The sequence below is a fragment of the Battus philenor genome, unplaced genomic scaffold (genome assembly GCF_028537555.1).
Source record: "Battus philenor isolate CCGP_79_NKW_IND1 unplaced genomic scaffold, ilBatPhil1.0.hap1 SCAF_28, whole genome shotgun sequence".
Taxonomy (NCBI): Eukaryota; Metazoa; Arthropoda; class Insecta; order Lepidoptera; family Papilionidae; genus Battus; species Battus philenor.
The window spans coordinates 11639598-11659133 of NW_027181691.1; the positions used below are offsets into that span (position 1 = coordinate 11639598).

General features: G+C 41.8%; 3 protein-coding genes across 5 annotated transcripts; 2 read left to right on the forward strand and 1 right to left on the reverse strand.

Moving 5' to 3' along the window:
* The first annotated feature begins 1305 nt into the window (after positions 1 to 1305).
* On the forward strand, positions 1306 to 4069 carry LOC137925960 (uncharacterized). Its single transcript, XM_068769460.1, has 2 exons — positions 1306 to 1775; positions 2200 to 4069. Exons 1-2 carry the CDS (start codon positions 1664 to 1666, stop codon positions 3636 to 3638), a joined length of 1551 nt encoding a protein of 516 aa, XP_068625561.1. The 5' UTR covers positions 1306 to 1663; the 3' UTR covers positions 3639 to 4069.
* On the reverse strand, positions 4066 to 7290 carry LOC137925961 (nucleoplasmin-like protein). Of its 2 annotated transcripts, XM_068769461.1 has the most exons (6): positions 7174 to 7290; positions 6413 to 6552; positions 6131 to 6256; positions 5407 to 5532; positions 5086 to 5133; positions 4066 to 4726 (listed from the first exon to the last, which is right to left on the reverse strand). In XM_068769461.1, the coding sequence occupies exons 1-6, from the start codon at positions 7193 to 7195 to the stop codon at positions 4625 to 4627; spliced, it is 564 nt and encodes a 187-aa protein (XP_068625562.1). In that variant the 5' UTR covers positions 7196 to 7290; the 3' UTR covers positions 4066 to 4624. The 2 variants fall into 2 exon arrangements, with proteins under 2 accessions (XP_068625562.1, XP_068625563.1); XM_068769462.1 differs by lacking the exon at positions 5086 to 5133 and having other exon boundaries at positions 7174 to 7288.
* A 2649-nt stretch (positions 7291 to 9939) lies between these two features.
* Positions 9940 to 19366, forward strand: LOC137925970 (ubiquitin thioesterase trabid-like). Of its 2 annotated transcripts, none has more exons than XM_068769474.1 (17): positions 9940 to 10299; positions 10608 to 10895; positions 12083 to 12178; positions 12489 to 12582; positions 12954 to 13048; positions 13399 to 13492; positions 13730 to 13843; positions 13928 to 14075; positions 14580 to 14665; positions 14906 to 15019; positions 15558 to 15686; positions 16120 to 16261; positions 16340 to 16584; positions 17023 to 17155; positions 17234 to 17327; positions 17410 to 17567; positions 17671 to 19366. In XM_068769474.1, exons 2-17 carry the CDS (start codon positions 10755 to 10757, stop codon positions 17747 to 17749), a joined length of 1962 nt encoding a protein of 653 aa, XP_068625575.1. In that variant the 5' UTR covers positions 9940 to 10299; positions 10608 to 10754; the 3' UTR covers positions 17750 to 19366. The 2 variants fall into 2 exon arrangements, with proteins under 2 accessions (XP_068625575.1, XP_068625576.1); XM_068769475.1 differs by having other exon boundaries at positions 12086 to 12169.
* Positions 19367 to 19536: the final 170 nt, after the last annotated feature.

Sequence of the window (19536 nt, forward strand, 5' to 3'; positions counted from 1 at the left end):
ACAACGCTAGTCTTTTGGCCAGACAACAGTCATTATAGTTTACCTACTGTGGTACATAAACAGATTGTCGCAAAAATACTAAATATTAAAAATTAAATATGTATAATCGAAGGACCTTAAGGAAACATGATTTTTTGCAAGCACTTGACAGGCATCAAAAGTTCCTCCTGAGTAAAAGTTGCATGTCATCGTGCCTTAATTCTTGCGTAATCGTAGCCTGTATTATATAACACTGATGACAGAATCCAATACATATATTTCAATAACAACAGGAGCAATAGAAAATTTACCGAAAGTAGTATAATGAAATCTACAAGTAATAGAAAACAGTGATTAAATCAAAAGAAAAGATTAGGGCATTAATAACAAATATTAAAGGAAGGAAGAATTGACTTAAATCACTGATAGTAACCAATGAAGTGCAATACAATGGACTGCGTTACTCTACTCTGCCAAACATAAGGGCCGGGACGGGCTACGAACGTAATTCCACGTCGTTAGTTTCAAGTCGCTCACAAACTTGCCCAGTAACAATTGTACCCTGTAACAGCGAACTAATTATAATAATAACCCGCGTATGATACACATACAAGCTTGAAATTTTGCTCAGTCTATTTCATTTTGACAGCACAGCTAACTAACTAAATAAGCAAATTAGCATATTGTTGGACTGAAGCGATAACACGCGTTTATAATTTATCTTATTTTGTGTACTTTATAAGATATTATATAATTTTAATTTGGAGTGTAATGTCCTTTCGTTTAAATTTTTTATTGAGTAAATCAATGCCTTCCCAACAATCCCAATTTAACAAGATGATTATCTTTTCTTTGCTTGATATGTGACGTCGCTCGGGAATCGCAGGTTAACATTTGGACGATATATGAAGATTCTAGTGACCACACTACCAAGCTACCAAGCTACAACTATTTTCCGTATACTTGTAGATTTAATTTTACTTCATTCATTAAACTTTTACTTGCTGTTGTTATTATTAAAATAAATGTACCGGTTACGGAATAGACTGTAGTCTTATTATAAATCAAGAATTTATAACTAAATCTGTACAAATAAAATAAGTTAAATAACTGTATGATTCAAAATCAATAATCCCCAAACTGGTGTATTTTATAGTAAAACCACGAAAAAATGCAAGCTATTAAAAATAGTATTAAGTGTTATTATTAAAAAACGAAGAAAAAGATTAAAAAATGAAGCAAATATAAAAAAAAATTGTACTTACATTTGTTAAATAATATGAATTCATCGGTGTCCTACATCGCGGAGCAGTTTGAACTAAAAGGTCGATGCGTTGCGGACGATGAGCTAGAGAAAAATTTACAAACTTTAAAAGATTGAACGTCTGTCACCGCAGTTACTACGTCATGTTTTGTAATCCAGAGAGTAATTTGTTTATATGCAATCTCATATACATGTGTGAGCACTTTGAACCGGGTGTTGATGAAATGTTTAAAATACTTTTATTTACCTCACGTATTGCCATATTTATCAGAAAAGGCAAAATTAATAACAAAAAATAGGAATAACCGACCTCTGGCCCGCTCTTTGCGAGGTCGTTTGTTTGCCCTCCGCGGGAACATAAACGTTCACAAACCAATTGTCCGAGGAGAAGATTCAACAAAGTATTTTCTCTAAATATTTATGACCATGGATATTACCCATTCACAAAACCAAAGTTATTGGTTCGTGCTGAGGGAAGATCAAAGCAATGTTATTTTTAGTAGCAATAATTTTGCTATTCAAAATCCTCAGAGTAAGTATGATAATATTGTATTATTTTATGAACGCTCAGCTAAATTCCTACTACGAACATTCTTCTGACGATTTAACCTTGTCGTATGTTGCATACATGTAGAAATTTTCAGCTTGTAGTAGAATAACCTTAATAAACTTATTGTAAATAAAACTTAAAGTACACTTATAGACATATAGCAGATAAAAATTATTAATACACTCCATTTGTAACATAAGGAGGAGGTTATTTCTGTTATAAGCCACAAATAGTGCATGTACAAATCAGACATAAGGAGCACACACTGGCTATGTATTTATTGCCTGTTGTTAGTTTTGGGGTTTAAATTTAGATGTTTGTTAATCCCAATTAGGCAGTAAGTTAGGCCATGGCATCGACATGAATATTCATGACAGGTTTTGATTATTTAATTACCAAATTTCAGGTCAAGAGACAAGGTACTTTGTAGACACTGTTGATAACAGACAATACATACAAATCAATGAAACTCCCATTCCTACTCAAGATGATACCGGGGAGCACTGTGAAAAAGAAACTCTAGAAATTCCAAAAGAAGATAACTTTTGGGACAGGAGTAAAATAAAACTATTGCTCACTCTGTGCCTTGACCACAGATTTAAGAACATGAACAGAGACAAACTGTTATGGAATGAAGTTGCTGGTATCATAGGAACATCCCCAGAGGAGTGTGACAAAAAATACAGAAATCTCAGACGAACCTTTATAAGGCTGTTGAAGAAAAAAAGATTAGGCAAAGACATAAAATGGATCCATTACCACCTTTGTGAAGAAGTGTTCAAGGATTGCAAATCCTTATCTCCCACAGCCCTAGAACCTTGGGAGGATGGTAAGATTAGAAGGATGCTCAGTCTGTATATTGAGAACCTCACCAAGTTCAGAAGCACAGAGTGCTTACAGAAAGATGTCTGGAGAGACATTGCCACACAGCTGAACACTACGGAGTACAATTGCTATCACAAGTTCAAGAACTTAAAAAGGACATATTTAAACTGGCTGGAGAGGACGCGGGATTCAGGTAAATTGATAAAGTGGCCATATCAAAATTACTTTGAGAGGATATTTTACAATTACAACCCCAATATTGGACCATGGAATAGAAACAAAATAAAACAACTTATTGAAGCTTATGCTCAAATTGCATACAAATTTAGAAACCCTAAGTTTCAAAAGAAGGAACTATGGAAGGAAATATCAAATACAGTGGGAGAGAGCCCAAGTAATTGTGACAGAAAGTTCAGGAATTTGAAGCAAACATACATAAGACTAAAAATGAGAGCAGAGTCTGGAAGGTCCATTACAAAGTGGTATTACTACAAAGACTTTGAATTAATATATGAAAATGGAAAGTACAACAGTGACAAGGGCATTCCCAGACTCATCAACAAGGGACAGGAAGAGGACTATGTTCGACAATTGCTAACATTCTACTTGGACAATAAGGAAAAATTCAGAAATCCTTTGATGAAGAAGAAAAGCTTATGGAGACAAATAGCACCGAGACTGGGTCTCACAATAGAGGAATGCGACAAAAAGTTTAGAAATCTTAAGCAGACCTACATTAGACTGGCTGAGAAAAAGAGAGAAACTGGCAAATGTAACCAGTGGCCTTATTACACTTATTTTGAGCAGATTTATAATGAGCCCGGAACTGCCAAGGAATGCAACCACAAGTGCAATGGGGATAATGTAACATTGACAGAAATAAAGAAAGTTGTACAGGACCTGCAGCAAAATGATGGCAGAGATAGGTATGAGAAGCTGGTGCAAGTTATTGAGGACTCAAATGCAATACAGAGGGAGAGGAATAAGATCCTGCAAGCAATGCTGCACAGAAAATGTTAGAAGTGTTTTTTATCAACATACAGAAAAGTCCAAGATCACAATATACAAAGATAAGTTTTATTTTTATTAAAAATATATACATGTAAAAAAAATTTTAGCTTGACAATGTTTTCGATTTATTCCACCGTGCATGGAATCTATTTAAAAAACCAAAATTGGTCAACATGAAAATAAGTGTATTTTCTTGTTTATATTATTATTATTTATTCTCAGCAAAAAGGTGGTATTTGTTTAGTATTGCTGTCGCCGCCGGCCGATCGTTTCGGATTTTCCAACAATATTTACAAAAATTTTCAGCTTTAACAACCACCAAGATCTAAGTATTGATTAATCACTAAGATACAACCAAGACAAGATAGGTGGTTATTGATAGTGAATCACTTGTTACCAGGAATGTGGTAAAATGGGAGGTGAAATAAAGAAATGATTGTTTAAAAATGGTTTATTATTATTACGGTTCTTATGTTTTATATGTATATGTACAAACAAACTACAATAGATCATCAGTTTTCATTCAGAATCAAGAAATCGTTAGCAATGACTCAATGTACACTGATTATGCTTACCTCGTAACTTAAAAATACATCTGCGAATCAAAAGCCTATTATAGATCTGACATCAATTACTCTAGACCACAGTAAGGAATGAAACAAATTTAGTATTGAAAAATATAGTGAACAAATCACACCCGACCGTCGCGCCAACGCCTGCGGCGGGGCAGCAGTCCTCGAACCAAACACACGCACGCACCCACTCGCTCACCGCAAAAAAGTCGATACAACGCTAACCTAGTCTCAATTACCACACTATATCGTAAAACTAAGCGCCTGCTGCCGCCGGCACCGCCGCCTCGAGTCAGTCAACGGAAAACTGGCTTTGTAGGCAAAGTGATCTAGGTACTGCTACCTAATATAGATTCTTCAGTCTCAAACGGAATTGGTCTAAATGACTGGGCGCTGTGAGCGGTGCTTGGGCGAGAAGGCGGTTCACTTCTTAGCGTTCTTCTTGGGAGACGTAGCTTTGCCTTTGGCGTTGTTGGACATTTTTGACTTCTTGCCCTTTGGTTCACCCTCATCGTCATCTTCGTCCTGTAAAAAAAACATCAATTAATGACACAGACGCAAACATTAATTGAAATAGGTCAATAATTCACTTTACACTCAGGCTATCAGAAGGTAAAGGGAAACTGAATGAGTACAGAAAACCAACAGCCAATAACTGCGCACGCGATGACAACTTGTCACCCAGCACGTTCATGGTAATTTGGACACTTCAACAGGCCCATTTTCACCAAACAATAACGAGGCTGGCAGGAGACAACTATGCTAGGAAAACATGGCGCCGCCACCGTCATACGTTTGCAGAATTGGGCCATTGCCCTTTTCCCTCTGGTGAGCATATACAGGAGCCCATGCAAAATTTCTAATTAGTTGAAGGTTTTCAGTACCTCATTCGTCTTGCGCTTGCCAGCTCCTTTCCTTTTATTTTCATCTTCCTGCAAATGTAGTTATCTACTGAATCATTGAGGTCAAAAATAATTTTTACAAAACTCATTGCAAACTAGTACACAATACTACAACAATAGCTCATGTTCAAGGCACATTCAAAATATTTAATGGATTCTCAAAGTCATTACTGGGCCTGGACCAGCAGCGAGCAGCCAACTACTCAAAATACAAACAATTACTTGTACCGAGAGCAACAATGATATAGCTTAAAGACCCAGGTAAATAGTTTTAGTTTTATTAAAACACAGGTGTCTGCAAACCTTGAACTGAGAGTCATCTCCTTCTTCTTCATCCAGCATCTCTTCTTCCATTTCCTCCATATCTTCAAACTCCTCAACAAGGGCACCAAGTAAATGGTGGCCAATCAAATGTACTGGCCCTGAGCCCTGGTGGGATGAAAATGTATGTAAAAAACATCAACCAATAAAAATTATCTTCATCAGCAAATGTGTAACATCAGACAAATGCCTCGAGCAATCATGGGTGAGTAGCGCAACATCAAAACGACATTGTGCACCCGTCAAGTGCTAACGGTTTGTTTTGTCATCATTTGAACAATAAATTTTCACAAGCCTACCATCTGACAATGGCTTTATAGTCTTTGACCAATAACAAACATTAACCATAAAAGTTAGTTAGAACATAGGTTAATGGTGGACTCTATTGCTTCAAAAAATATGGAAAATGGTTCCACTTAAAAATCATCTTCAATACAATCGCTACACTCAACAGTGTCACATACCATACAGTGCTATAAACAATTATCATGGTTTTCACTTGAAAACATCTGTTATCTACAATACAACCAAGGTAGGCATTAATATAATAATTTAAGTAAAGAATTTTCATGGACTAGTGAATTTCATACAATAAATATTTACAGTAACTTTTCCCAAAGCAAAATATATGTTTTGTGTGTTATACTAAGAATTCAAACTACTTTTATTTAATTTTTTTATTTAAATGTTCTGTATGAAAACATACCTGGATAAGAGTGAAAGTCACAGGCGCATCAGGAAACTCGATGTCCAGGCGTGCATGCCTCAACTCACCAACTTTCAGTATTGCCACAGGGATTTTGATAGAGTCTTGCAGGCACATGGTCTCCACCTGTTTATGACGGAAGTTATAAAATGTATTAATTGAAAATAACCGTGCAACTCTCAATTGTACATTTTTAAAAATAAAAAGTTGAATGAAAATTTAAAAATGTATGTACTATTTATACACGTTTGAAGAAGATGCAAGCGTAAAGACATGCTGTACCTGAACGACATTGAGTTCGTCGGGTTTGGCGTCGGGGCCGAGCAACGCCTGACGAATTAGTAGCTTGTTACTGCGAGGATACTCCGCTTTGGCTTCCGGATCCCACGTCTCCGACTGGTGTGACGAAGATAGGGTTACACCTGCAAGTCAAAGGTCCTAAATAAATACAACCTACCTCGTGTAATATTAAAAAGGACATTTTAACTAAACATAAGCCACTATAACCTATAACAATAAGTCTGCGCTTGAGTTTCACAAGACACGCAGATCGTATTTCTAGAGCCCATAACCGAAAACGTCGCAAAGACGCTTGGACGCCATACTTTCAAATTACCCGCCTTCATGTCGCTGCCCGTACATACAACTCATTCGGAATATACACGCAGATTTGTAATCAATAGAGCTTCAGTTGCAGTACGTGTCTTATTATTTCAATATCTATAAACGCCATAACTGAAGCATGATAATTATTAGCAGTATCGTTTACATCCTTCGAAAATGGCGGCAATACGTTGGACGGACCTGGAAATGTTTTCTCAAAGTCCCATTTTTACACGCAGTTGTACTTTACTCATATTCACACATATTACGTACGATTTGCAAAAGAGAAGACATATTCAGTTTTAAAAATAAAATGGCGAAGTAGCCGGGTGTCAAATGGATACGCCATAAGTAAAAGCAGTCAAACAAACAAAGTACGGTATTCACACAGTAAATATAAACGTTATTCAACGTAAAAAAGTACGTAAAACAAAACTCACCGTAGAAATATTCGTCCGACATGGTGATTTTATAAATTTATTGAGATTTTGCGACACGTTCACATGCGATGCCGGCGCACACAAATCTGGGGATCTGTGTTGCCACCAACTGAGTAGGGCTTGATTGGGCAAACGTATATTACCGGTTAGTTGTAATACGTCTCACAAAAAAATTAAAACCGAAAATATTTCACTAAACGTATTCAATACTATTTTTAAAAATTATGAGTATAAAGCAGTATATAACAATTTAAAATCCTCTTCGTAATAAAACCGCAAATCGAACCGCAAAACGAAATCGTACATAAGGTAAAAATAAATTGGATCAAACATTATTAATACCGAGTAAAATTAATTTTATTAATGAAAAAAAAAACGATGTTCTAGTTTATAGTTGTGTTTAGTAACGCTTAACTTCAGTAAAATTTCAATTTTGGGTAATATATTACGGAAAAAATATTACCGAATAAGTTAAACTAAAACAAACTCTTGCGATACTTTGGGAGCGTTCGGGCGTTGAATGGTCGTCGACTAGAAAAGTGATATAACAGAAAATGTTTTAACATTTTTGGTTGGCATACAGAGAGAATCGATATTGGTTGTGTCATGTATGTAAATTAATTACAAATAACAAGCGTAGCACATAATTTTTTTTTTTATTATTAGAAACCTATCGAAAATAAACCAAGTTAGTGTCGGACTTTGATTTATGATATTCTTTGCGAAAATGAGGAGCTAAACTGCTGTGCAGACTTTTAAAATTTATTAAATCTTCGGAACGTCTAACGAAATAAGTTGGGTTGGTTGACGATGAACGACGAAGTAATGGTTTCTTTCGTTTTTGGAAATTAGTGGCTCTGTCATCATTGTTTGAGCATTTCAGGGAATCAAAGTTAGATACGCTTAAACCTTTTCTTTTAAAGCTTTCGTTCCCAGAAGTCATGCGAATTTTTAATTGCGTATTTTCATAATGAAGCCTTGCGTTAATTTTTAACAACTTAATAATTTTTTTGCCAGATTTTGAAATATGTGTCATTTTTAGTAAACGATTGAGAAGAATATCTAACGCTTGCCTATTTTCTTGTAAAATTGATACAATGTCATCACACATCTGGAAATAAATAAAGGCTTTAATTTTATACTTACAAAAAGTATTTCAACAGTATACTGATCAACCTTTAGGCAAATTGGAGTTTGACAACAAATTATAATGACATTTACCTTTTGACTTTGCTTCTGTAGTTTTACGAATTTTTTCTGTATCATCATTTTGCTGGATTTTACTTTTAAGTATTTATTGCAAATATTACAAATTATTCCATCTTTTTCTCGAATCTCTTCTTCTAAAGTCGAGAACAGATTTTCCCGTTCACGCTATCCACAACATATAAGCGTAAACAAGAATGTTGCAAATTATAAAGGATTTACGAATCAAATAAATACTCACATTTGTTTTTAGATTTATATTACTCTCACGTCTAATAGATAATCTTTGTATGTCTTGAAGTAAATATTCCTTTTCTTTAAAATGTATGTCTCTGAGAATAAAAAGTAAATATAAGAGAAGATTTATAAAAGTTGTTTCCATTCATCACTCATTTAAAACAAATTTTACCTTTCATCTATTAACTGTTGATATAAGTTTCGGTTTGTCTTTTGTGCACACTTGAGCTCTTCGTGCACTTTTTCTTTTTCGCGGGCGAGAATTGCAATAGCTGTCTCCCTATTTTCCAAAGTTTTTTTTAAGGTTTCATTATTATGTCGCAGCGAAACAATTGTATTTTCAAGCTTTATAATTTCATCGGGTTGATAAATGCTTTTGGAAGACGAAGAAGATCTGTCAGAACTTCTAGACACACGACTGAAATTCATTCAAATTTTAAGTCATTGATTAAAATTTCACACATTAAAACTTTATTTTTACACATAAATAGATTGTCTTCTCATCTTTGAAGTTTTTATATTTCTATAAGTACGCAAGGTACAGAAAACCCTCACTAAATGTCATTTCTGCTTAGCAAAACGTCAAATTTGTTTGATTCAGATAACTTTATTTATAATGTTATTAATCTATGCGGCAACGATCTTAAAAAGGATTAAAATGTACTTCCAATTTTGTTATCATCCAAATACTCAAGAAAACATGCAATTTTTAACCTATAAAATTTTACAATATAAAGTTAGTAGGTAGTTCTAATCTAAGAATCTTTTACTCAATTACTTAGGGTCGTACTACTCTCGCAAAGCCTTTACCATAACTAATACGCTGATATCGACAAGATTTAAGGATGAATTTAACAAACTAATGGAACTTTGTATTTGTTTTACATATCTGTACTGTGATGGACAATTTAAGCAAGTCTTGTTTTTGGTTCTACGTTACCAAAATATTCCAGAAAGTATTGCTTGTCTTGTAAGTTTAGTTGTAATTTTTTAGTAGTCTAGCGGATGCATGACATTTTTCACCAACATTATATTTCGAATGCATCAATTAGTAACAGTGAATGTATCTTAGAGATGAGGTTATCTGAAACTCAGTAAAACCATACATCCGTTATTACTAATAAAAAAATACAAACATACGAAATCAAAATTATACAAACAAAATGATAAATCTGAAAGTTCAAAGCAAAATTTAAATATGCTATTTAAGAGGAGGACATGAAAAAATTTAAGAAGTTATTTTGAAACTTTAGTTTTGTTAAATGAATATTGCGCAAAATGGAATTGAAACCATGTTACACAAATTTTACTGCACTGCTTGTATTAAATTTTCATTGGTTCTGTAACATTTGCCGGGCCTTTTGATTGGATACAGACGTCTGAGTAACCAATTGTGCGTCGGCAACATTCGGCGAGTGTATATTTTCTTTCGGTGTGAAAAAAACTTGACGAACAATCTCGTTTTAGACTGACACAGAGTTGACACAAATTTATTTGTCAAAATACCGTATAAACATAATTGCCTTTATCTCCGTTATTTCATTTACGTTCAGTCCCACCAACTCCCGACGGCTTCCTCCACTGTTTGGTGTTCAATATCGCGGCCATAGCATAAGCGAAGCTGCGGCGCTGGACGGGATCGCCGCACTGCGCTCTATTTCCGTAATCATCGCACTGTCGTGAGTGAGTGAATCGTATGCTTGGTTTCTCGTTCTTGACCTTAGCTTGGCCGACGACGTCTCGGTGCAATTGTACGTTGTGTAACGACGCCAAAACCAGATGCCAAGTCTCTCTACGGCGCCTTGACGCTCTACAGTATTACGTTTTCACGTCTAACACGAATTGCTGTGAAACCTTTCGATAAAAAGTTATTGTTAGAAAAGTGATTGGCAGAGCACTTTGTTAGGGCGCTATGTGTTAGTAGCTCTGTAGGGTGAGCCATGAATTGAACATGTACTTGCTTCTACTGTAACCAACTGAATTATTTTTAGGTAAACCAAGTTTTCAAGTGCATACCCGAGTAATCATCGGAAACAAACAACAACTGCTACGCAAATACAACTTTTGAAGCTCTTTACGATGTCATTTTGGTAGCTGTGGGCACAGGGGGCGTTTCTTATGTACTTTTTGATGGTACAATGAGCGAGGAGGCACATAATGATGGCAGCAAGAGGACTGCATTGGTTGCCGAGTCGCAGGAGGCTGGGTTGCAGGGAGCAGGTTGTATACCAGTGCAGCAGGATGCTTCCACCAATGTGTCACAAGTGCAGCTGGCCCAGGTACCACACTGGTTACTGATTTAAAAATTACTCTTAACTCTGTAGAAATAAAGTGCAAGTTAGTGGATACCTTACACATTAATTACTCATAACCCAGTATTGAGTTTAAAAGTTATAATATGTAAACAATATGTATTTTGTTTGAATATGTATAAATATTATATTACGTGAACTTTGAATAATATTGCAGATCACAATCACCCAGTTTCAAGAATAAGGTGTGTGTTTAGAGTAGGTTTATCTTTGTATACAGGAAAGTTCAATGTTCAAGGTGTGCTGTTGTGACAGATGTTATTGACTCAGTTGCCCCCGGCCACAGTATTCATGGAAGAGCAGTGATGCCGTGTTATAGCTTAACACCTGATATCATTTGAATTCTTCCATTTTCAGCCTAAATGACAATTCTCTGGCAAACAAGCACATATGCTGAGGCAAATACAAATAGATGTGCTGGAGTCTCACAGCTGCAAAATTTGTTTTTCCATGCCAGCTTTGTACAATACCTTTTCAATCAATATGGGGTATAACTTGGCTACTTAACTTACCTCTTCCTTTTTTATAGTGTGTTTGAAGCATCTGTATTGTAATGTCAATAATAACTAATAATCAACTAAATGTAAGGTAACTAGTGATGAAAATCAACCATAATTGAGATGGGCTTGTCCATTAAAGAAAATTGCTTTACTCAACAGTTTGTGAGCTGGCCAGACTGAGTAGAGAGCAGTCATCTCTGATGTATTTATGGAACAATATCAACAATGGTTTCATCATCAGGGTGCCTACAACATTATTAAGACTTTTTTTATCAATTTTCTTTCCTACTGTACTTATTGACTACTACATTAGGAATGGCATGCTGTCTTCATCAAGGAAAGAAAAGCACTACACAACATTGGCAAGAAGTCTCGAAAAGCTTGTAACAGTTGACATCATGAGATTGATGATTGAATCTTCATTAGAGCACTCCTTCAGAGTCTGTCTGGGAAGTATAAACTCCTGTCCCATAGTGACACAGGTTTTCTAAAAGAAATTCAGAGTTTGGCTATTCCCTACATAAAATAAATGAAATATTATTGGCAAATAGAACATATGCACTCAAAGTATATTCAATGAACAGCACAATGTGTAAATTGGAAACTCAGTAAACTGTATCGTTTTGTGCATGCTTATGGGTAATGGTTTGGTAGCAGGTGACAGCGGGCTCCCTGTCGCACTCGGAGGGCAAGTGGACCTGTGAGATGTGCACATATGAGAATTTCCCCCTGTCCCGGAAGGTAATTATTGTATGTGAAAATTTTAACTTTCTTAAAAGTTGCTGAAAATGTCAACAATATGCAATTTAATAAATGTTTATCAGTTAGCAAAGCAAACTACAATTGCAATGGATTGCCAGACATTTCTACTCTTAATACAAAGCAAAGTGAGTTCTTCACCATCACCAGGAAATGATTAGCTGCTTGCTTATTTCCTGTTGGGGTTCTCTCCATTAATTGTACGTGAAATGAAAAAGTAGGTGCTTTATACTTTCATTGTTGTAGCTTTGGATGTGTTCAATGGCAATTGTGAAACTCACACAGCATGCCCTCATTGCAGTGCACCATGTGCCGCAGCGCCAAGCCCTCCCTTGGGGAGGACATCTTCAAGCTGCAGGATGGTGCCAGTGCGTTGCCTTCCCAGGACGTCTGTGGTGAGGAGACTTATGACAACTGAATTTAATTAAGAAACATCACCGTGGCCACAATTCTGCTAATTGGATGTAGATAGGCAAACAAAATCCATTCTATACCGACGAACACTACCTTTTCTCCAATCCTTATTGCAGTTTTTGATATAAGATGGTAGACAAAAGGTTTTAAGCATTGTATGTAATTAGTATAACCAGGCAAACATCGCAACCAGGCAAAATAAATTTTTGGTTAATCATTGATCACATAGTTGAGGTTTGTATGGGGAGTCATTTTAGGATGTTTGTGTAGTTTATGTGGTGGGTCGTATCTTGTTCGCGTCAATACGTCAAATTCCACGTATCTCACGCGGGTCACCGGTCTCCTTGCGCAGGCGCCGAGGCGGTAGCAGAGCGGTTGAAGCCGCTACGGATCTCGACACCGCCAGGGCCTGCCGGTGCCTCCTCCGGCAGCAAGTGGGCGTGTGCGGTAAGCGAAGTTGCTATGCCACTGCGAAGGCACGGCCTTTTTTAGCATCATCATTTTTCATTGCAATATGCCTCCTGAAAGGGTTTGTCGTAGTGGCTTCATTCATGAACGCTACTAAAGTCCACCTTGCGTACTTTGTCCAGAACACTTTTAAAACAACAAAACCATCAGAAAGTTAGTACACATTATGAGATAAAGTGCACAGCGGTCGGTGGAGCCGCGTTAGCAATACAATATCAGTCGCATGTATTTGTCACAAGCGCTGACAGTTACTGCCAGTCCTTTAATAATAATAATGATTAAATTAATGCGCCGGGCGCTGGCGGCCGCTGATGCCGGTGCGTTTGCAGACCTGCACCTACGAGAACTGGCCGCGTGCGCTCAAGTGCGCAATGTGCGGCGCCACGCCCGCCGCCCACAACGCCCACCACGCGCAGACCGACGGTACGTGTTCGCAGCTCACTTGTATTGCCTTACACAAACACAACCCGACACGCCCGCGCTCTGCACACTCTGCGCCCGAGCCACAACGAAGCGAAGGCAAAGCGCACGGGGCACAAGCGTAGAGTAACTGCTTGAGTTGTTTCTTCTGCAATCAGCGGGCAACAAGAAACGCGCGCAAATGCTGCAAATGAAATGTTATTTGAATCAGTTTTTAATACGTCGGCCTGTCTTCCTCAGGCGTCAACGAGGTGTGCAACAGCCAGAACGTGTCCGTGCACGAGGTGGACTCCAACAGCCGGCGTACCAAGCGCCGCAACCACCCCGACTGGTTGTGGCTGCAGGCATGCCTGGGTACGTGCAGCCGCGATGTATGGCGCGCGAAATATTTGGTCGGAGTGGCTTGTTTGTGTTTGCGCTAATGGGTCGGTGTGGCAGGCGTGGTGGAGGGCGAGGCGCGCTGCGTGGAGGCGTACCTGGCCAGCGGGGGCTCGCCGGCGCGTGCGCTCACGGCGCTCGAGGTGCAGCTGCTCAACCGCGCCTCCGCCTTCGATGCCGGACACACGTTGGTGCACCTCGCCATTAGGTCAGTCACCTTTGCCGCACTCACGGTTTTTTATTTCGTAAAAATATTTTTCTAGATCTACAGTGTCTGGAGGAAAGACGTGATCATAAACTCTACTCAGTGAAATTTGTTCGTTCATCATTATCATGTCCGTGGGTAGACACCCGCTGCAGGGCGCAGTCGTCCTTGAAAGATCGAAGCGATGACCGCTTAGCACTGCCACCGTCCAACGACTTCCCGCCACTCTGTCGTCATTCCAATCAGTGCAGGGCTTCCCCGCGCCGCTTTTACCGCTCGCGGCCGCCTCTTAGTTGGGGTCCTTAATACTGAATAGAATAGACTAGGAAACCCGTATTTAATATTTAGTTAATACTAGTTAGTTGGGACAACTGCGTCGCCTGTCATTTCGTCTCAATCGAGGGCACTTTCATTCATATGGGAAGTAACCGCTACGGGCAGAGAAAGTCTTGTACGATTTCTTCGACTAAATCTGTGCTAACTGCAGTTCCCCACCGCCTGTTGCAGGTTCCAGCGGCAAGAGATCCTGGCGACGTTGCTGTCGCGGATATCGGGCGGCGGGCCTGGCCTTAAACGATCACCCTCCTACATAGGTACTGCGCGGCCGGTGCCTGGCTACACATCTTCACATTATTTCTACTTTGAATTCGCTACAGTTGTTACTCGAATGTGTTGAGGAAAGAACGCCAGAAGCGTCTGCTCTGATTGTAACTTCGCATTTCGTTTGACAGCTCGAGACATAATTTTTAATATTTATTTACATTTATCTATGTAGGCAGTGACATAATGCCCTTACGAGAAGATGTTTGAAATGTTGTTGTGTGTGGGCGCAGCACCGGACCTGGCGGCCGCCATCCGCCGGCACGTCGCCGGCTGCGTGCGAGCCAAGAAGGGCAATTTCCCGTGTCGCTACGTCAACGAGTTCTGCACGTTCTCGCTGCCCGCAGGTGAGCGCGCGACCACCGGCCGGCCAGTGTGGCGTACTGCTGTATTGCTGCGTGCTACAGTTTTAATTATTTATTTGATCGTAATGTTCACAAGTGCAAGTGCAAGGCCCGGCTGGCATCGGCTTAGCTAGATTCAATAACTTTTATGTGATGTTCTAGTAGATGCAATACAATACCACTGCATGTGTTGCATATTCATAAATCCAAAACTTGAGACGTTTTTTAATATTTTTTTTTACTTGAATAATAAATATCAACATACCATCCACAGTGTTTACTCTTCGTCATAAAAAATAAACAAAATAATCTCATTTTATCTCATATGTAAGATGGACTTGCAAAATATTTTTAACGGAATATGTAGAAGGTATTGAAGCTTATTTTTTTATATTTTTTATTTGTGCGGCAATTAGCAATATTCAAGACACTGTGCGCGTGCGGTATTTTGTAAAAGCGGGGTGGGGGTGGGGTGGTGGGGTTGCGGCAGCCGCGGTCGTGCCGTGACTTAAGGTGAAGTGTGTTCTCGACGTGTTCGCAGAGATCGAGGAGCTGCCGGGCGCCATCCAGGAGCAGCTGTTCTCGGAGCTGCTGGACCGCGAGGCGCAGCGCGCGCTGGAGGCCGAGCCGCCGCTCATCAACTGGAGCCACGAGCTCACCGTGACACTCGGTGAGCCCTGCCACCTCACTTTGTTAAATCAATGTATTGTAGGGCAGTGTTGTTTGCACGAGCCCGTCTGGACGGCACTGATCTCAATTGTTCGCGCCTGCGTTTCAAGGAAAGGCGGGCGATAGCGTTTACTGTCAAAATATAGCATAGTGTGAGGTAAGTATAGCACGCTGCGAGTGATCCTTAATTTGAAGATACCCGGGTCATACACGCAGTGCATAGGATGACTACGGAGGGAATTTTAGGGGTATGAATCCCACATAACTCTGTTCTTTACCCAGAAGCGGGGTATCTTGGACTTCCGGGAAATTTCCCCCTACCCAAAAAAAAGAAGACTGTCAGGACGTTAGCCTGTTTGTTTGGTTCAGTTGTAGTGGAATGTGTCGTGTATGAATATACAGTTATATGATAAGTTGGTCCTGGTCGTGCGCAGGGTCGCGGCTGTACGCGCTGTGGAACCGGTCGGCGGGCGACTGTCTGCCGGACGCAGTGTGCCAGGCGGCGTACGGCGTGTTCGACCGCACCAACGTGCTGCGGCAGGCGCTGGCCGACTCGCTGCACCACGCGCACCGCAGGTACGTGCGGCGCGAGTGCTGCGCAAGCGCACCGGCAGCACTGTGGGCCGCTGCGTACTGACCGCGTGTCTCCTGCAGCTTCTACGAGCGCTGGCAGGCGTGGGAGCGGTGGCAGGCGTCGCTACTGCACTACGCACCGGAAGAGGCGCAGCTGCGCGCCGAGTGGGGGCGGCTGGCGGCGGCGGCGGCGCGCCCGGGCACGCCGTTGCACCAGCTGCACGTGTTCGCCTTCGCGCACGTTATGCGGCGACCCATCCTCGTCTACGGCGTCGACGTCGTCAACTCGTTCCGGGGCGAGGCGCTCGGCTACGCACGTTTCCAAGGCAAGCCTCCTGCTCCGGCCCCATTGTCACCCGACTGCCCTCACAAGAACTAAGCACTTTAAGTTCGTTCTTTAAGTCACTCGTAAGCAGTCGCAGCGCCGCACAAAACTTTACTTGTTTGTTCGCAACCGGAGCGATGGCCGCTTCAGTCGCGCGATCCGCGTTAGCATTCGCATTGCTCTTCAACAGTGATCACTCGCTGCTCACCGCATCACACACAAGCAGGTCACTCTTTTCCTGACGCCAAAAACTAATAAGTGTGTGAGTGTGCGGGAGCGCCGCCCTTGCCGAAATCCTCAGCTTTAGCGTTAACATTAGATCTGATTAACAAGACGAGCCCGGCACTTGTTACGTCCCATGTCATCGAGGAACGACCCGGGTGCTTAGTTTACACTTAGTTGCGCGCTTTGTTGACCGTGCGGTGGCGTCTGCGCGCAGGTATCTACCTGCCGCTGCTGTGGGAGCCGGAGTTTTGCTCCAAGTCGCCGCTGTGCCTGGGCTACACGCGCGGTCATTTCTCTGCGCTTGTGCCGTTGGAGCCCTACTCGCAGCGCCACGCCTACATCTGCAGGTGAGCGATCGTCGCGCAGCAGGGGAGGGCGGGAGGAGGTGCGCGCCGGTGTTAACTCTCACGCTTGTCTGTGTACAGGGAGGAGCAGGAGGAGGGTGAGGATATGGCGTATCTGCCGTTGACGGATTCCGAGGGCAAGTTGCTGCCGGTACACTTCCTCACCAGCGACGAGGTGCGCGTCCGCGGACGGGTGATCGGTTACGGGTGTGAAAGCGTATTGTGTACAGCGTTCAGTAACAGTTTCGGTGGTGTAGGGCGCGGCGGCGGAGGCGGCCGTGCGGCGCTACGTGTCGGCGCGCGTGCTGGGCGGCGCGGCGGGCGGCACGCTGGCGGCGCGGCAGCGGCTGCACGCGCGCCCGCTGCTGCAGGCGCAGATGCTGGAGGAGTGGCTCAACCACTACCGCCGCCTCGCGTCAGTGCACGCACCCTACTTGTACAGCGCGCGGGGGCCGCACTCGCCGCGCTCCCCGCACTCCCCGCACGCCTGCTGATCGTAACCGGTTCGCGCGTTGCAGGCAGCGGAGCCGCGGCCCTCGCGCGCTGCCCTCCCGCGCCGCGGACCTCTCCAGCGACGCGGACAGCGACGACGAGTAGCGGCGCGCGGGCGGCCCTGCGCCCCGCACCCCTCTGCCCCCTGCCCACACACACACACACACACACAGACAGCACCGGTGCCTTTTGTCAATTACGTGACAGCGCATAGGAAAGTGGTCGGTCGTTGGTTGTTTTGCAAATTAGAGAATTAAAGAGATATATTTTTATTCGGTCGTCCGGCTGCTGCGAGCCGCTTAATGTAGTTAGGACTAAATTGATCTTGAAAATTTTCCTACTCCGTGCATGCTTTTTTGTGTTAATGCATATTTTGGTCGTTTTCCTGATGGAAAGAAATATTTTCTGAAATTTAAAGGAGCACGTGTTGACTAAGACGAGCCGCGGGGGACTCCGCTCGTGACACCTAGCGCTAACTAGAGAGAGAAAGAGAGAGAGAACCCTCCCGTGCGCGCGCCCTCTTTATTGTTAGGGCGGCGGCGAGCCGGCTGCACACTTGTAGTCGGAAGTGAGATGATCCGTTCACAGGAGGGCATGTTGTCGTCCTTGTCTAACCGTTGAATGCATCGACTGAGGGGCCGACGCCGGAGCCGGTGGTCGGCTCCGCAGCTGTCGGTGTCCGCGGCGCGCTGAGTTCACGTAGGTCTCGTAAACTCTAACTCTCGGTAGTGTTCTTTTAATAGAAATCTTTTCACTTCTACTAATCACTCACGATCACAATTTTTTAAGTAAAATCCACGTCGAGGTCAATGTTTGAATGTTGCCAATTGTAGATTTACCCAAAAATATTTGAATATTCTGTCTTTATACGTCATGTTATTTTTTCAAAAATGTGTGGCGCTGCAAGTGACCCTGGAGCCGCCCGAGCCCGCCTCGCGAGGCGCCGCTTTGACAATAAGTTTACATTTGGGGCTCCGGGGATCGTGCCAGCTGGAGGCGCTACATTGCTTCCAATTGCCAAATGCGAAACAAAATTTTTCTCGTTGTAATCTGCGCTTATTGCTGGTGTTGCGCAGTAACAATATTTGTTAAACAATCAGTTTAACACGCGATTGTCCGGCCGCCGCGACGCGCAGCGCGGCCGGCCTGCGGCGTGCTGCGGCGACACAAAGCTTCTATTGAAACAATAAAATAATTTTAAGACAGTGTACAGAGAGTATAAGGTTCTTATATTTATTATATTTCGATTGTAAACGTAAGTAGGTCGGCTAGGATCGCGTGGCGTGCGGAGCGCGGTCCGGCGCCGGGACGTGGGTGGCCCGGTGCGCTGCTCCCTGGCCGCTCTGCGCGGAGGGTTGCGCAAAGCGCTCAGCGTCAATCGTAGCGCAGCACGTCCGAGTTCGACTGCTCTTAGAGCAATTCGCCCTTGGTCCAGCCTAAGAAATCATTTTCTGGTCAAGAACCTGCTGCGACATACGAGTGTTCGTTGAAATTACCACAGTAGCTGTTAAAATTTGGTGGTAACTAAAAATTATTTGTTTTCAAATATAGTCTAGGTATAAAATTGTAAATAAGTTGGGTTGGATAACGAGTCAGTTTTATTTTTGTTTTAAAAAACACGTACAATTTATTTAAAATTTGAATCTGTATTGCATACAAATTTGAACAATAAAGCACTTATTTTATGAAGCGTTCGATAAAAACTTTGTTTTATTTCATGTCGCCTCCTCACGCGATATCGCTCATCACAATGAAGGCATAGCAATTAAATACGCGTACGGTTTCCAAGTTTTCAGCAATCGTTTATTAAATCGCTCATTTCTAATGTCAATCGCTCGCTGGAAGTCCCAGGAGTGACGTATCGCGTGCTCCAGCAGTACTAATATTCGTTA

Bases quoted from the DNA above. Each gene is read 5' to 3' on its own strand.
- LOC137925960 (XM_068769460.1), top strand. From the start codon at position 1,664: ATGACCATGGATATTACCCATTCACAAAACCAAAGTTATTGGTTCGTG. The intron at 1,776-2,199 runs GTAAGTATGATA...ACCAAATTTCAG, and splicing joins TGCTATTCAAAATCCTCAGA to GTCAAGAGACAAGGTACTTT.
- LOC137925961 (XM_068769461.1), bottom strand. From the start codon at position 7,195: ATGTCGGACGAATATTTCTACG. The intron at 5,533-6,130 runs GTATGTTTTCAT...TCATCCCACCAG, and splicing joins TGACTTTCACTCTTATCCAG to GGCTCAGGGCCAGTACATTT. The intron at 5,134-5,406 runs GTTTGCAGACAC...CTACATTTGCAG, and splicing joins GAGATGACTCTCAGTTCAAG to GAAGATGAAAATAAAAGGAA.
- LOC137925970 (XM_068769474.1), top strand. From the start codon at position 10,755: ATGAGCGAGGAGGCACATAATGATGGCAGCAAGAGGACTGCATTGGTT. The intron at 13,493-13,729 runs GTACGTGTTCGC...TGTCTTCCTCAG, and splicing joins CCACCACGCGCAGACCGACG to GCGTCAACGAGGTGTGCAAC. The intron at 14,076-14,579 runs GTCAGTCACCTT...CGCCTGTTGCAG, and splicing joins TTGGTGCACCTCGCCATTAG to GTTCCAGCGGCAAGAGATCC.